The 18,536-nt window shown below is 39.3% G+C and overlaps 1 protein-coding gene across 4 annotated transcripts in view; it reads left to right on the plus strand.

Annotated features, from left to right (window-relative positions):
- The window catches only part of cdk18 (cyclin dependent kinase 18), a 64,895-nt gene that overhangs the window by 37,687 nt on the left and 8,672 nt on the right, over positions 1 to 18,536 (plus strand). For all 4 annotated transcript variants that reach the window (XM_034236565.1, XM_034236566.1, XM_034236563.1 and 1 more), the window contains exons 4-10: positions 584 to 715; positions 2,875 to 2,931; positions 7,503 to 7,617; positions 8,572 to 8,666; positions 9,014 to 9,076; positions 12,300 to 12,423; positions 15,120 to 15,240. In XM_034236565.1, the coding sequence (XP_034092456.1) occupies positions 584 to 715; positions 2,875 to 2,931; positions 7,503 to 7,617; positions 8,572 to 8,666; positions 9,014 to 9,076; positions 12,300 to 12,423; positions 15,120 to 15,240 (707 nt within the window). The remainder of the gene's footprint in view (positions 1 to 583; positions 716 to 2,874; positions 2,932 to 7,502; positions 7,618 to 8,571; positions 8,667 to 9,013; positions 9,077 to 12,299; positions 12,424 to 15,119; positions 15,241 to 18,536) is intronic.

Below are 18,536 nucleotides of genomic sequence, written 5' to 3' on the forward strand. Positions count from 1 at the left end.
AAGATCACTTTGAAATTAATATGCTTTATTCTGATAATATCAGTAACAGGGTTGAGTGGGTCAGAGTGCCACACTCTTTTAAGACTGAAAAGATTGTAGAAAAATAAAAGAGGACTTAGTTGTGGTCCATGGCACTAGCACATGGCTTGCTGATGTCACTTCCTGTGTCATCTGACTTACAGTTTGTTCACTTCCTGTGCCAATCTAAAAAGGTTTGGGTAACCACTTTTACACTTTTTCTACGACTTTATATACATTGTGTCTCAATACAAGTATGTTTAACACAACAAGTGCATGTTTTAGCATTTTGGGCATGGATTATTAGATTTCTTATATGGGGGACATGAAATGTCCTCCAATTCTGGAATGACCCACATACCATTTGATGTGATGTGATATAAACAACATTTAAAATGAAATTTTATTTAATCTGATTTGTAAAGGTCAGCAAACTTACTTATGATAGCACTTGGCCATATATGAGGTTGAATTCAGTCAGTTTTAGGCACATGAATGAATGATATTAACGTGTGTACTGCTGATATACAGTCTTTCAACGTTCTCCACACCTTTATTCCTGCAGGACGTCAGTAAGCGCATGTCTCTGCCGATGGACATCCGTCTGCCTCCAGAGTTTCTGAAGAAGCTGCAGCTGGAGAGCGAGAACTCTCCGCTCTGCAAACCTCTGAGCCGCATGTCCCGACGCGCCTCACTGGTAAGTGCCTTATATGAATATCTTTCTTTAATATCTTTATCATATAGACCTAATAACCAGAGAAGGCAAAAGTACACACTTCGTTTACTCAAGTAGAAGTACAGATACTCGTGATTAAAAATACTCTGGTAAAAAGTACTGACTAAACTTCTTTACTCAAGTAAAAGTAAAGAAGTATGGGCTTTGAAATGTACTTAGTAAAAAGTACCCATAACTACCAACTGTTTTTTAAAGAGTACCTGACCTCCCTTTATATTAATAGAACAATAATGTCATTGTTAGCTAATGAATGTTTCCATGCTGAACAACGGCAACATGACAACGTTTTCATTGGTCCCTCTTCTTTAGAGAAGACCAGGAAATGATGGATACACGGATCGTGTTCAAATCAATAGGCACGCAATGACTCTAAAGAATAATGATCACGCATCAAACACATATTCAGACTAAAGGAACCAGCTGTTTGGAAAATGAGAGAAGTAGAAAGTACAGGTATTTGAGTTCAACATGTAAGAAGTAGAAAGTACAGGTATTTGGGTTCAACATGTAAGAAGTAGAAAGTACAGGTATTTGTGTTCAACATGTAAGAAGTAGAAAGTACAGGTATTTGGGTTCAACATGTAAGAAGTAGAAAGTACAGGTATTTGTGTTCAACATGTGAGAAGTAGAAAGTACAGGTATTTGTGTTCAACATGTAAGAAGTAGAAAGTACAGGTATTTGTGTTCAACATGTAAGAAGTAGAAAGTACAGGTATTTGTGTTCAACATGTAAGAAGTAGAAAGTACAGGTATTTGTGTTCAACATGTAAGAAGTAGAAAGTACAGGTATTTGAGTTAAACATGTAAGAAGTAGAAAGTACAGGTATTTGGGTTCAACATGTAAGAAGTAGAAAGTACAGGTATTTGAGTTAAACATGTAAGAAGTAGAAAGTACAGGTATTTGGGTTCAACATGTAAGAAGTAGAAAGTACAGGTATTTGAGTTCAACATGTAAGAAGTAGAAAGTACAGGTATTTGTGTTCAACATGTAAGAAGTAGAAAGTACAGGTATTTGAGTTCAACATGTAAGAAGTAGAAAGTACAGGTATTTGGGTTAAAAATGTAAGAAGTAGAAAGTACAGGTATTTGAGTTCAACATGTAAGAAGTAGAAAGTACAGGTATTTGTGTTCAACATGTAAGAAGTAGAAAGTACAGGTATTTGAGTTCAACATGTAAGAAGTAGAAAGTACAGGTATTTGTGTTCAACATGTAAGAAGTAGAAAGTACAGGTATTTGGGTTCAACATGTAAGAAGTAGAAAGTACAGGTATTTGAGTTCAACATGTAAGAAGTAGAAAGTACAGGTATTTGAGTTCAACATGTAAGAAGTAGAAAGTACAGGTATTTGAGTTCAACATGTAAGAAGTAGAAAGTACAGGTATTTGTGTTCAACATGTAAGAAGTAGAAAGTACAGGTATTTGTGTTCAACATGTAAGAAGTAGAAAGTACAGGTATTTGAGTTCAACATGTAAGAAGTAGAAAGTACAGGTATTTGGGTTCAACATGTAAGAAGTAGAAAGTTCAGGTATTTGAGTTCAACATGTAAGAAGTAGAAAGTTCAGGTATTTGGGTTCAACATGTAAGAAGTAAAAGTGAAAAGTCGTCAGAAAAATAAGTAGTGGAGTAAAGTACTGATACCAGAAAAATGTAGCTACTTAAGTACAGTAACAAAGTATTTGTACTCCATCACTTCCCACCTCTGCTAATAACCTGCCTATAAAGTGTTAAAATCCCAGTGGTTGTCTATCATCTAATATCGACTGCTGTCATGCTTATCTGATCTCATTAACTATACATCCCATATTAGTTGGGTCTTTGTTTGACCATCCGGCTCATATTACAGATCTTATTTCCTACTCTCAGCAAACTACTACTGCTCTTATCTCTTATCCTTCCTGTTGTTATTTCGGTTATTTTGTATTAATATTATAATGAGCCCATTCATTTCTCTGATGATTCCCCCAGTTCTCCATTCCCGTAATAGGCTTTTCTTTTCTGTCTGGAGTAAAAGAAACATTGCGCTTAATGAACACGTAATGAGTGCAAAATTATCTTTTAAATGTTCCACAGTGATACAGAAGCAGTCAACGATTAATCTACCTCTTCATTTTGTCTCCAGTCCGACATAGGCTTCGGGAAACTGGAGACGTACGTGAAGCTCGGCAAACTAGGAGAGGTACGTCTCTGCCGATTACTCACACATTCACTTCAGAACAATTTTTCAGACGGTGGATGTTAATGTTAACTCGAAGTTAAAGGGAACATCTTCAGACACAAATTAAGCATGTCACTGGTTTGCTGACCACAGGTTGTCTGCCAGTGTTCATTATACTTATCAAGTCTTTGGTGAGTCAAGGCCCTCAGGAGACTGGATCCTGTCAACATGTGTACAACGGTTTGTTTATATGTCAACACAGTACAAGCCTACAGTATAACCATGTGTGCAATAGTTAGAAATAGAGTTAGGAGGTTTAGTTTAACAATCTAATCCGTTACAATTTCTAGTTACATGTGAAAAATGTAATGGGTATCCTATTCCTATTTTCAAAAATGTAAAAGTAAAATCCGTTACTTTTGGATTACCTAATTATTAAATGCAATGCAAATAAATCCAAGAGGAAAATAAATTGCATTAAGATAACATAAGTGTATTAAGTAAGACAACATGTGACCTTAGAAAATAAGAAGATATTATTTTATTGATAGGAAAAAAACCTGCCTTTCATGAAGCATATTCAGGCAGTAGCCAAACAGGAGCATACTAGCTACAGTTTAAAAAAGCAGAAATAAAATGTGAGCTGACAGAAAATGTTCCGTTTGAGTTGAACACACACAGTTAAGCTCACACACACTATTTTATGAACATATAGGTTCACCTGCTGAATGAAAAACAGAACAAATGAAGCAAAGAAACCATAAAGCAGATTCAGGCAGTAGAAGTATTCACACTTAAAGTATTATCCAACAGAACAGAACAGCTCACAGAGAAGAGATAACATCTGATCCTTTTACATCAAACACTATCTGCTCTCTGGTTTTTACTAACATGGTAATCCCCCATTTTTTGTATGTAACTGGGAATGAAGCTACTTTTTTTCAATCCTGATTATGTAATCGTGTCACATGCATGTTAAGCACAAGCCAATGCACCTAAATCCCTCAGCATTTATCTGAGGAGTCAGGAATGAATAATGTCGCCTTAGTTCCGGTCACAAGACTCAGCAGCAGATAACAGCGGTGGTGAAGGATCGAAGAGAGATGCTTTTGTTGTCAATTATCGTGACCTGAGGCTCTCAAAGGCACCGTTTATATGCAGCGAGAGACAACGATCTGAACATGGGGCAATTATGAAATGTATCTTATCCGCTGATGTTTATTTCTCAATATCCGAATATTTTAGTGTTGGCATTTTAAGCTCACTTGCAATAGTTGCTATAAACATACAACTTGACTTGAATACAAATGATGTAATGGGTTCATGTTTTTTTTGCTTCAGCTAAGAAGCATTCGACTGAAATGTAACTTAAAATTACGGCAGCACTGATCGAGGTTTTCTGTAACTGTCCAAGTCTGTTCATTTTCTTTCCCATTAACCAGTCTTTAGACACTGCAGAGCCCATACTGGGTTCCCTTTAGTGTTTACTTCCCGTCTGCCTTCTTCTGTTGTTCCCTTTAGTGTTTACTTCCTTTCTGCCTTCTTCTGCTGTTCCCTTTAGTGTTTACTTCCTGCCTGTCTTCTTCTGCTGTTCCCTTTAGTGTTTACTTCCCGTCTGCCTTCTTCTGTTGTTCCCTTTAGTGTTTACTTCCTGTCTGTCTTCTTCTGCTGTTCCCGTTAGTGTTTACTTCCTGTCTGTCTTCTTCTGCTGTTCCCTTTAGTGTTTACTTCCCGTCTGCCTTCTTCTGCTGTTCCCTTTAGTGTTTACTTCCCATCTGCCTTCTTCTGTTGTTCCCTTTAGTGTTTACTTCCTGTCTGTCTTCTTCTGCTGTTCCTGTTAGTGTTTACTTCCTGTCTGTCCTCTTCTGCTGTTCCCTTTAGTGTTTACTTCCTGTCTGTCTTCTTCTGCTGTTCCTGTTAGTGTTTACTTCCTGCCTGTCTTCTTCTGCTGTTCCCTTTAGTGTTTACTTCCTGTCTGTCTTTTTCTGCTGTTCCCTTTAGTGTTTACTTCCTGTCTGTCTTCTTCTGCTGTTCCCTTTAGTGTTCACTTCCTGTCTGTCTTCTTCTGCTGTTCCCTTTAGTGTTCACTTCCTGTCTGTCTTTTTCTGCTGTTCCCTTTAGTGTTTACTTCCTGTCTGTCTTCTTCTGCTGTTCCCTTTAGTGTTTAGTTCCCGTCTGCCTTCTTCTGTTGTTCCCTTTAGTGTTTACTTCCTTTCTGCCTTCTTCTGCTGTTCCCTTTAGTGTTTACTTCCTGCCTGTCTTCTTCTGCTGTTCCCTTTATTGTTTACTTCCCGTCTGCCTTCTTCTGTTGTTCCCTTTAGTGTTTACTTCCTGTCTGTCTTCTTCTGCTGTTCCCGTTAGTGTTTACTTCCTGTCTGTCTTCTTCTGCTGTTCCCTTTAGTGTTTACTTCCCGTCTGCCTTCTTCTGCTGTTCCCTTTAGTGTTTACTTCCTGTCTTCTTCTGCTGTTCTCTTTAGTGTTTACTTCCCGTCTGCCTTATTCTGTTGTTCCCTTTAGTGTTTACTTCCCGTCTGCCTTATTCTGTTGTTCCCTTTAGTGTTTACTTCCTGTCTGTCTTCTTCTGCTGTTCCTGTTAGTGTTTACTTCCTGTCTGTCCTCTTCTGCTGTTCCCTTTAGTGTTTACTTCCTGTCTGTCTTCTTCTGATGTTCCTGTTAGTGTTTACTTCCTGCCTGTCTTCTTCTGCTGTTCCCTTTAGTGTTTACTTCCTGTCTGTCTTTTTCTGCTGTTCCCTTTAGTGTTTACTTCCTGTCTGTCTTCTTCTGCTGTTCCCTTTAGTGTTCACTTCCTGTCTGTCTTCTTCTGCTGTTCCCTTTAGTGTTCACTTCCTGTCTGTCTTTTTCTGCTGTTCCCTTTAGTGTTTACTTCCTGTCTGTCTTCTTCTGCTGTTCCCTTTAGTGTTTAGTTCCTGTCTGTCTTCTTCTGCTGATCCCGTTAGTGTTTACTTCCTGTCTGTCTTCTTCTGCTGTTCCCTTTAGTGTTTACTTCCTGTCTCTCTTCTTCTACTGTTCCCTTTAGTCTTTAGTTCCTGTCTGTCTTCTTCTGCTGTTCCCTTTAGTGTTTACTTCCTGTCTGTCTTCTTCTGCTGTTCCCTTTAGTGTTTACTTCCCGTCTGCCTTCTTCTGCTGTTCCCTTTAGTGTTTACTTCCTGCCTGTCTTCTTCTGCTGTTCCCTTTAGTGTTTACTTCCTGTCTGTCTTCTTCTGCTGTTCCCTTTAGTGTTTACTTCCTGTCTGTCTTCTTCTGCTGTTCCTGTTAATGTTTACTTCCTGTCTGTCTTCTTCTGCTGTTCCTGTTAATGTTTACTTCCTGTCTGTCTTCTTCTGTTGTTCCCTTTAGTGTTTACTTCCTGTCTGTCCTCTTCTGCTGTTCCCTTTAGTGTTTACTTCCTGTCTGTCTTCTTCTGCTGTTCCCTTTAGTGTGTACTTCCTGTCTGTCTTCTTCTGCTGTTCCTTTTAGTGTTTACTTCCTGTCTGTCTTCTTCTACTGTTCCCTTTAGTCTTTAGTTCCTGTCTGTCTTCTTCTGCTGATCCCGTTAGTGTTTACTTCCTGTCTGTCTTCTTCTGCTGTTCCCTTTAGTGTTTACTTCCTGTCTGTCTTCTTCTGCTGTTCCCTTTAGTGTTTACTTCCTGTCTGTCTTCTTCTGCTGTTCCCTTTAGTGTTTACTTCCTGTCTGTCTTCTTCTGCTGTTCCCTTTAGTGTTTACTTCTTGTCTCTCTTCTTCTACTGTTCCCTTTAGTCTTTAGTTCCTGTCTGTCTTCTTCTGCTGATCCCGTTAGTGTTTACTTCCTGTCTGTCTTCTTTTTTACATTACATGTTACTTGTTAGACGCTTTTATCCAAAGCGACTTACATACTCAATACTGTGGGCAATCCCCACAGGAGCAATTTGGGGTGAAGTGTCTCAGGGACACAACGACATGCTAACTGCAGTGGGGTTTGAACCTGTGACCTCCTGATCCGAATACCAACTCACATCCCACTGCACCACACGCCCCGTAATATTCAGAAATGATCATATCCCTGCAAAAATAAATATGCATTAACTGCATTTATTAAATCAAATCCCGATTGAGAAGCTTGAATCACATTGATACGTAGTTTGTTGAGGCTTGTCATGGATGATAGCTTTTTAAACTAATAACCTAATTCAGTCAGATGGAATACATTATCTGTTTTAATTTATGTTAATGTGCTGGGGAAACGGATTCCAATCAAATCAATGTAATAATGTTGCTATTAATAGAAAAAAAAGACATTTGATTAAAAGCTTTTTAGAATATTCGATTACCAGAATTTCACCCACTGTGTGTGTGTGTGTGTGTGTGTGTGTGTGTGTGTGTGTGTGTGTGTGTGTGTGTGTGTGTGTGTGTGTGTGTGTGTGTGTGTGTGTGTGTGTGTGTGTGTGTGTGTGTGTGTGTGTGTGTGTGTGTGTGTGTGTGTGTGTGTGTGTGTGTGTGTGTGTGTGTGTGTGTGTGTGTGTGTGTGTGTGTGTGTGTGTGTGTGTGTGTGTCTGTGTGTGTGTGTGTGTGTGTGTGTGTGTGTGTGTGTGTGTGTGTGTGTGTTCTCTCATAGGGGACATATGCCACAGTGTTCAAAGGGAGAAGCAAACTCACAGAGAACTTGGTGGCGTTGAAGGAGATTCGGCTGGAGCACGAGGAGGGAGCGCCGTGCACTGCTATCAGAGAGGGTACACACACACACACACACACACACACACACACACACACACATTGATTTGTTTTCCGGTCCAGGGGTGATGACCTCGGGCGGATAATATTTCAATTTTAGTCTCAAGGTGGGACAGGAGCACATTTTAATCTGCCACTTTCACCTAAATGGAGCTTGGTTATTGCCCTGGCTCAGGAGGCAGCTGTTATTAATGCATGGTCGATCCTTCATCTGGATTTAAAAAATAACTGATGCAGATGTAACACCTTTAAACAACCAATGCATTATAGTGTATACATTATTGGCACTAACTATGAGAGTGTTGCCTATTTAATTATTTTGTATTCTGTACATATTTCACGTTTTAGAGATTATTTAATTTGAGTTGTTTAAATGTACCGTCATTCTGATATCTATTACCTCAAGCCTATGTGTCTCAAATGTATACTGCATACTTTGTGTACGCTGTAAAAGTTGCAAAATAAAGGATACTCAAGAGTCACTATGCAAAAAAAAACATTTTTACTGACATTGTAATCGAAGCAATTGTAACATTAATATGATTTCATCTTTTTTTCATGACTGTAAAACAAAGCAAGGCAAGTTTATTTATATAGCACCTTTCAACAAGGCAGTTCAAAGTGCTTTACAAAAATGAAAGACATTAAGAGCATTAAGACACATATTATAAAATGGCATTTAAAAACACTAGATAATAAAACATGAATAACAAAGGTACATGAATAAAGGAAGTTACCTTTTGTATGTATCCTGATTAAGTAATCTGTTACTCCCAAAGCCTGTACATGCCCTTATAAGTAGAAGATTATTGGTGCATTTAGTTCAAATACTTTTGAATAAAGTGCTTGAGTAAATGTACCTTCAAACGCTCTGTATAGTAGGTAGATTGTTTATCGTAGTCTCCACGGTTACTGTTATTTTGACAGTATCTCTCCTTCTTCTGTCCACGCAGTGTCTCTACTGAAGAACCTGAAACATGCCAACATCGTCACGCTGCACGACATCATCCACACCGAGCGCTGCCTCACGCTGGTCTTTGAGTATCTGGTGAGTACATCGTCCGCTCAGCATGCAGGTGTTCACAAAGTATCGATAAAACACCTGAGCTTTTGAAAGAACATCCATAACATTCATCTGTTTGCAACTCACAAATTGTTTATCTAATATATCATATTCCAATTACTTGTACATAGACTCTTCTTGCACTATTTCTATTCTATTTTATTTGTATTTACTTGCACTATTTTATCAGTTTTATTGTGTTGCACTGTTGGAGGAGCCTGTGACCTAAGATTTTCATTGTCATAACTACACTGTAGCTGAGTAGGAATGACAATAAAAGCCTTGAATCTTGAACTAAGGGTAGATTTGAGTATGCCTGTTGTGTCTTCCAGGACAGTGACCTTAAACAGTATCTGGACAACTGTGGGAATCTCATGAGCATGCATAACGTCAAGGTGAGCAGCAAGAACATATCACAGTAGAGGCACCAAATACAAATATGAACTGGAAAACTAGCATAATATCAGAATCAGAAACAGGTTTATTGCCAAGTAGGTAAACACATACGAGGCATTTCACTTGGTGTTATACATATACATAAACATACATACAAATTAAAATAAAACAAAAACACTGATAAATGTTGTTTTAAAGGTCACCTATTATGCAAAGTCCACTTGTTCATGTCTCTTCTACATCAACATGTGTCCCCTCTTCTTCATGTCTCTTCTACATCAACATGTGTCCCCTCTTCTTCATGTCTCTTCTACATCAACATGTGTCCCCTCTTCTTCATGTCTCTTCTACATCAACATGTGTCCCCTCTTCTTCATGTCTCTTCTACATCAACATGTGTCCCCTCTTCTTCATGTCTCTTCTACATCAACATGTGTCCCTTCTTCATGTTCTCTTCTTACATCAACATGTGTCCCCTCTTCTTCATGTCTCTTCTACATCAACATGTGTCCCCTTCTTCATGTCTCTTCTACATCAACATGTGTCCCCTCTTCTTCATGTCTCTTTCTACATCAACATGTGTCCCCTCTCTTCATGTCTCTTCTACATCAACATGTGTCCCCTCTTCTTCATGTCTCTTCTTCATCAACATGTGTCCCCTCTTCTTCATGTCTCTTCTACATCAACATGTGTCCCCCCCTCTTCATGTCTCTTCTACATCAACATGTGTCCCCTCTTTCTCATGTCTCTTCTACATCAACATGTGTCCCCTCTTCTTCATGTCTCTTCTACATTCAACATGTGTCCCCTCTTCTTCATGTCTCTTCTACATCAACATGTGTCCCCTCTTCTCCATGTCTCTTCTACATCAACATGTGTCCCCTCTTCTTCCATGTCTCTTCTACATCAACATGTGTCCCCTCTTCTTCATGTCTCGTCTCTTCTACATCAACATGTGTCCCCTCTTCTTCATGTCTCTTCTACATCAACATGTGTCCCCTCTTCTTCATGTCTCTTCTACATCAACATGTGTCCCCCTCTTCTTCATGTCTCTTCTACATCAACATGTGTCCCCTCTTCTTCATGTCTCTTCTACATCAACATGTGTCCCCTCTTCTTCATGTCTCTTCTACATCAACATGTGTCCCCTCTTCTTCATGTCTCTTCTACATCAACATGTGTCCCCTCTTCTTCATGTCTCTTCTACATCAACATGTGTCCCCTCTTCTTCATGTCTCTTCTACATCAACATGTGTCCCCTCTTCTTCATGTCTCTTCTACATCAACATGTGTCCCCTCTTCTTCATGTCTCTTCTACATCAACATGTGTCCCCTCTTCTTCATGTCTCTTCTACATCAACATGTGTCCCCTCTTCTTCATGTCTCTTCTACATCAACATGTGTCCCCTCTTCTTCATGTCTCTTCTACATCAACATGTGTCCCCTCTTCTTCATGTCTCTTCTACATCAACATGTGTCCCCTCTTCTTCATGTCTCTTCTACATCAACATGTGTCCCCTCTTCTTCATGTCTCTTCTACATCAAACATGTGTCCCCTCTTCTTCATGTCTCTTCTACATCAACATGTGTCCCCTCCTTCTTCATGTCTCTTCTACATCAACATGTGTCCCCTCTTCTTCATGTCTCTTCTACATCAACATGTGTCCCCTCTTCTTCATGTATCTTCTACATCAACATGTGTCTCCTCTTCTTCATGTCTCTTCTACATCAACATGTGTCCCCTCTTCTCTTCACATCACATGTCCCCTCTTCTTCATGTCTCTTCTACATCAACATGTGTCTCCTCTTCTTCATGTCTCTTCTACATCAACATGTGTCCCCTCTTCTTCATGTCTCTTCTACATCAACATGTGTCCCCTCTTCTTCATGTCTCTTCTACATCAACATGTGTCCCCTCTTCTTCATGTCTCTTCTACATCAACATGTGTCTCCTCTTCTTCATGTCTCTTCTACATCAACATGTGTCCCCTCTTCTTCATGTCTCTTCTACATCAACATGTGTCCCCTCTGTGGAAAGAGACTCTGAAAGTATCAGGAACAAAGATTCTCTCTCTTTTTGATCAATTTCTATAAAAACCTGTCTGAAAATGAGCTGATCAGATTTTGCCCACTTTATGATGTCACAACAATGTGTTGTCTTGTGTAATCATTAGCCAATCACCAACCAAGGTAACCCCACCTTATCACCTGAATCTCCTCCTAGAGCACCATTAGGCGCTTTCACACCAAGTATTTTGCCGTATTTAGTTCCCAGTACTTAGTTCATCAGAACTCTTTAGTTCTCATGAACTAAGTACAGATCGCGTTCACACCGGAATAAGTCCCTGGGGGTGGATTAGGCAAATGAAGCCGCTGATGTCACTTCTTCTTCTTCTGCTTTGGGTTTACTGGCAGGCCGCAAACCACTTCACGGCGTATACTGCCACCCGAAGTCCCCAGCCGGAGTTGGGGACTGGCTTCAGTAGAAGCTGCTGGGACTCCCAGCAGCTTCTACTGAAGCCTTCCGAGTAAATCGTCAGAGCGCCGACACCTCCTCATCTCCACCGCTCCCATGTTTTCTTTTGTGTTGCCATAAGTTAGTCTCTCTCCGTTGGTGCGCGGGGCTAATGCTAATGCTAATGCCAGCAAATAAAATCGCGGCTTCACAAAACTTTTCGCAGTTTTACGGGGCGTGGTTTGCAATCCGCCCAGCCAATCAGAAATAGGAACCTTTTTCTCCCACGAAAGTACCTGCTCTCTAGCAGGGACTGAGAAGGGGGTGAAAAGGTTCTCATTAACTAAATTCTAGTTCCGATTTTTTTGGTGTGAACGCAGAATTTCAAGAACTATCGGAACTATACTGGGAAAGTGCTCCGGTGTAAACACGCCTATTGTGTTATTTTTAACCAAATATTTCTCAGAGGAGCGTTGCTCCTTATTTTCATCTAAAGTAACAGACAGAGAATCAGCACTTTTGAAACAGGGCTGAAACAGAGGGCATTATGGGTAATGCTGCAATGATCTGTTTGGTATTTGGAGCCAAACACTTCAGAGACATGTTTTGTTTATATCCGAGAACTATAATATATTGAGCAAAAACAGCATAATAGGGGACCTTGAAGAGAAACTATAATAACATTACAAAATATAGCAATATTTATGTTGAATATGGTGGAAATATGTCCTTTTTAATCCTCATGATATACGACATTTCTGGTACAGATCTTCATGTTCCAGCTGATGCGTGGTCTGTCCTACTGTCACAAGAGGAAAATCCTCCACAGAGACCTGAAGCCTCAGAACCTGCTCATCAACGACAAGGGCGAGCTCAAACTGGCCGACTTCGGTAGGAAAAACAGCCGATTCACATGCAACACACACACATATTAATCGATGCAAATGTGGTCGTAAAAACACATTTAGAATAAGACAGCCTGATTCCCGACACGATTGATTTTTGAATATATGTTGCTGCCACTCGGTGATCTTTGGTCCCCGACTCCTTTAGAACCCTTACTTGCTGTAACCTAGCAACTGTGCCCCTCTCTCTGAGTTTCTCCATTTTGTGCTGGATGTGGGTAGATAAACCCACCGGGACTCCCTCATTAATGTTCAATAGTTTTATCACAGCATATGGGCAGATAGACTCAAAGGGCTTTTTTTGGTAATATGCACAATAGTTACAGCGTAGTTGCTGGCAATACAAATCGAACAGTAATGCATAGAGTTTCCTAAAGACATAAAAAGAAAAGAATGATGCAAGTAAAATGCAAGAATAAGTAAACTATGAACATGTAACCTAGATTGTACAGTTTACTTACTCCTTGAGGAAGTGTTCCAACATTTGTTATTATAACACAATGTGTGTTATGTTATATGAGGTTTAATTGACCACTTAAAGAATCTTGTGCTCTCGTACACTTTTAGCTCACTTTATAAGACTTCATTGTGTACTGTTGAGTCACACAGTACTTGACATTAAGAGGGAATTTCAAGGTCAAAATTATATGAATATTATGAAAATAGTAATGAAAATGCCCAACGCTTTAAACTTCAGTACAAAGAATATCACAGGGCTGCTAGAGTAGCTGACGAAAGTGGGTAGGACTTCCAAAAGACCGGCATCAACTTCCTGGTCTCTACCTGAAAGCAGTTTGTTACAAAGATAGATGTCTTAAGGCGAGACACGGCAGGCAAAAACATCGTTTTTCAAGTACTGGTCAATTTTGAGATTTTGTGCTATTTTGATTCCATAACATGTTTTCTTTCAGGCTTTTGGAAGGAAAACGTACAAAATACACATTTAAGTGTTTATTTTACTATAGTTTGTCTATTTGCGTCTGTATATTTCTCCTAAATTCACCAAAAGTTAGCATTCTAACGTAACATAAAGTACCGCGACCGCTGTGTGCACCATGTCAACAGAGGTATCCTGGAAAGCTGTGTCTCTCCTGCACAATCTCATCGGATCCAAATATGGTCATTTCCTTTGTATCAGCAACCAATCGTGAAAGCACAAAGGGGTCTTAAACCAAGAAACGAAATCTCATTGGCTGGTGTCAATTTCTGACAACGTGATTCGTTCAGATGCGTCACGTGGTGTGCTAAAACACTTCCTGGTTAGCTTTCAGCTAGAAATTGAAATCTCAAAATGCCAAAAGAACGGCGAAAAAAACGTTCACAGAGAAGACGACAACAATTGTCACTTGCACGAAGCAAGGTTATAAAAAAAAAATGACCCTGAACATGAAATACCTTCACGGAGTGCGTCGATGCGCAAGCTGTCATTCAAAGAACAGGAGGGTTTAGCTAGCGCCTCACAGCTATCTTTAAAGGTCGTTTTCTCAAAATGAGTTTTTTCTCCTACTCTGAGTTCCAAATTTCAACTTCAGTAGCACGTAGATACACCAAACCTTCCAGTTATATTCCTATCAATATTATGAAGGCTTTTACAGAAGGGTTTGTTCATATATAATTCATAGCCTGAATTATACAACATTGTATACCTAAAAACATGGCGAAAATGGATATTTTAGGGCTGTTGACAGTATTTTCTGATTTATGGAATGATAAAAAGAGATATCCAATATCCCTTCTGTAAAAGCCTTAGATACTAATATGACTACAAAATGAAACAATAATTTTGAATCTGGCTATATCCAAAGTTCAGATTTCGATTCCTGAAATGTGTTAAAATATGTGCATATTTAATGAGATAATGGATAATTTGCATATTTAAACATGCTATTTCAGAAGACTTGTAATACAAAAGACAATTGCCTTATTGTAAGTAATTAACTGGAGAAATTTCTAGCTGATACCTTTAAGTTAAAAAAATTACCCTATTCACCTGGGGTGTCTCGCCTTAAGAACTTAAGTGTCTTTATTCAACCCAGTCTCACAAAAAAACGTGTAATAGCTACGTTGGTCCACAGGGCAAAACTTAGTATATTCACAAATAACCCTCTCAAGACGTGACATGGATACAATATTATTTCCTTTTCATTTCTAATGACCGGTGTTCATGTCATGTGATCGCAAACTTTCCTAGAGTGAGAAAAAAAACAAGACTATTATTATTATTTGAGGTCTGATGTGAATATACAGTATATACACGTCCTCCTGGTGAGACCTCAAATCGTTTTCCTAATATATATCAAACTATAGATCCTACACAGCCACTGGACGTCGATTTTAAAAGTACAATTTAAACTTCTCGCTAGAAATGTAATCAAAAAGTATTATAATGGCCAAACTATCCTACAATTTAGGATTTTCCACTAAAAATAAATTGGGTGTCCCCCATGGTTTTTTTTCTCACGCTAGGAAAGTTTGCGAACACGTGACATGGACACTGGTCATTAGAAATTAATAGGAAAAAAATATTGTATCCATGTCACGTCTTGAGAGGGTTATTTGTGAATATATTACGTGTTGCCCTGTCGACCAACGTAGCTATTACACGTTTTTTTTTGTGAGACTGGGTTCCTTTATTACGATGTTGTAGTGGGTAGAAACCCTAACAGTGTTGGTGTTTTCCAGGTCTGGCGAGGGCACAGTCTGTCCCCACAAAGACTTACTCCAATGAGGTGGTAACACTTTGGTATCGCCCCCCCGACGTGTTGCTGGGCTCGACAGAATACTCAACACCCATCGACATGTGGTGAGGAACACAGTATTATTACTTTAGGATATCACTACACTGCAAACTGTTGAAACTGTTATTCCTCGAAATAATTCTGGAGCAAACACTTTGTTGATGTGTGATTGTAGTCTCTCTCCAAAGTAAGAACAGTGAAATGTGGAATGGTGGGTATATGGATGGATGGATATATAGAGAGATGGATGGATGGATGGGTGGATGGATTTATTTATGTATTAATTGATGAATAAACAGATTTATAGATGGATATATAGAGGGATGGATGGATGGATTTATTGATGGATGGATGGATGGATGGACGGACAGACTGACGGATGGATGGATGGATTTATTGATGGATGGATGGACGAACGGACAGACTGACGGATGGATGGATGGATTTATTGATGGATGGATGGATGGATGGATGGATTTATTGATGGATTGATGGACGGACGGACGGACGGACGGATGGATGGATTTATTGATGGATGGATGGATGGATTTATTGATGGATGGATGGATTTATTGATTGATGGATGGATTTATTGATTGATGGATGGATTTATTGATGGATGGATGGACGAACGGACAGACTGACGGATGGATGGATTTATTGATGGATGGATGGATGGATGGATGGACGGACAGACTGACGGACGGATGGATGGATTTATTGATGGATTGATGGATGGACGGACGGACAGACGGACGGACGGACGGACGGACGGACTGACGGATGGATGGATGTATGGACGGATGGATGGATTTATTGATGGATGGACAGATTTATTGATGGATGGACAGATTTATTGATGGATGGATGGACGGACGGATGGAGGGATTTATTGATGGATGGATGGATTTATTGATGGATGGATGGATTTATTGATGGATGGACGGATTTATTGATGGATGGATGGACAGATTTATTGATGGATGGACGGATTTATTGACGGATGGATGGACAGATTTATTGATGGATGGATGGACGGACGGATGGATGGATTTATTGATGGATGGATTTATTGATGGATGGATGGACAGATTTATTGATGGATGGACGGACGGATGGAGGGATTTATTGATGGATGGATTTATTGATGGATGGATGGACAGATTTATTGATGGATGGATGGACAGATTTATTGATGGATGGATGGACAGATTTATTGATGGATGGATGGATGGATTTATTGATGGATGGATAGACGGACGGACTGACGGATGGATGGACGGATGGATGGATTTATTGATGGATGGATGGTTTTATTTATTAATTGATGAATGGACAGATTTATGGATGGATAGATTGGATGGGTTGACTTAAGTACCATTGTCGATTCATTACATTTATTTGAAATTGAGTGTTTTTATACCGTAGTATAAGAATTTTTTCTCAAGTAAAGAATCTGATAACTTGTTTCCATCACTGACTGGCAGTATGAATCCTCTCATAGGACCCTGGAACACTGAGAACCAATGGGTTGTACCAACAGAGCATGCCGTTTTCATTGGATTGTTTAATTTGTCTGCAAACCACTAGTAGTGTCAACCTAAAACTGGATCTCAGTCAGAGAACCCACCAGGATATCAGCCCTGGCACTGAGCATTTATGTCTCTTGGTAAATTAAATGAATGTTTAATTACTAGAGGATCATCTAGGATTTCTATGAATCATGCATATCTATTAAAGTCTCACAGGTAATAACCGAGAGATGAATCACTATTCGTACAATGGAGCTTATTCATCTGCATATTCCTTGTGCATTTTGGCTGATTAGCAGCATGCCATGGTGGAAAACGCCAGAGGTGGGAAGTAGTGGAGTACAATACTTTGTTACTGTACTTAAGTACATTTATCTGGTATCAGTACTTTTTTACATTATGACATTGCATTTAGCTGACACTTTTATCCAAAGCGACTTACAATAAGTACATTCGACCAGGAAGACACAACCTTGAAGAAAACAGAATCATATAAGTACATCAGGTTTCATAGAGCCAAACATTTCAAGTGCTACTCAACTGGCTACTTTACTCCACTACTTATTTTTCTGACGACTTTTTACGTTGACTTCTTACATTTTGAATACAAATACCTGTACTTTCTACTTCTTACATGTTGAACACTAGTGCTGGGGGGAAACGATTATTTTGAAAACGATTAATCGGGCGATTATTTGATCGATTAGTCGACTAATCGAACGATTATTTTTCTGTTGTTCAATTCATAAAAAACGTAATGTAAAAAAAAGTAATGTAAACAATTTTTTTTCCACGATACAGTGTCTCAGGGGATCTTAATATTTAAGAACCTATTAATGTGTTATACCAGATTAACGGAAATAATCTCAGCTAACTGACGATACAAACCATGTTTACCAAAACAAAACACAAGTCTCATAAGAAGCATCTAAATGACCCCTGAGCGAAAAATGCTAACGGACATTGGCACAGAACTCAAGATAACCCTTATTACTTATCGTAGCTGCACATACAAGATATCCGATTAAAGCTGAGACTCCACAGATTATGTACATAGTATCATCACTGAGTGATCCGGACTCGCGACAGGGGAAGCAAATACAGTCATCACAACACGTACCTTCACAGAGCTTCTAGGGAGATCGTCTCACCGCCGTAGCTGTCAATCTGATCAAAATACGTGTTCAATGGCATTAAAATGAGAAAAAACGCGTCTGAATCGGTTAATCCATAGGTTTTTAACGTCTATGTATAAACAAATTATTGAATTTATAATCCATAATTCCATTTTTATGTAAACATCGGAGAGCAAATGCTAGCTGCTAATGGTTGCCACCACAGCTAGCTGCTGCTTCTGGTCAAGCAGCAGTCTCAGTGAGATATAAATATATAAATATCTTTGCGTTTTGGACTAACTTTAAAATATTCCCATGCTTTTGAAGACCATGGGCGAGATGTTTTCGTTTGAGGGCTTCGTGCGCAATCCTGTGAGGTTTCAGTCTCCATTGTGTTAGAAGTGCGATTGCGAACTGCTTGTTGCTTTGGGTGACCCACGTGTGTGTGGCGACCATATATACAGTCTATGGTGTCGACGCGGAAATATGTCGTCGACGATATTTTGAAGTCGACGCGTCAACGTCGTCGACGCGTCGCTACAGCACTATTGAACACAAATACCTGTACTTTCTACTTCTTACATGTTGAACTCAAATACCTGTACTTTCTACTTCTTACATTTTGAACACAAATACCTGTACTTTCTACTTCTTACATGTTGAACTCAAATACCTGTACTTTCTACTTCTTACATGTTGAACTCAAATACCTGT

This window comes from Gymnodraco acuticeps, unplaced genomic scaffold (genome assembly GCF_902827175.1).
Source record: "Gymnodraco acuticeps unplaced genomic scaffold, fGymAcu1.1, whole genome shotgun sequence".
In the NCBI taxonomy this organism is placed as follows: Eukaryota; Metazoa; Chordata; class Actinopteri; order Perciformes; family Bathydraconidae; genus Gymnodraco; species Gymnodraco acuticeps.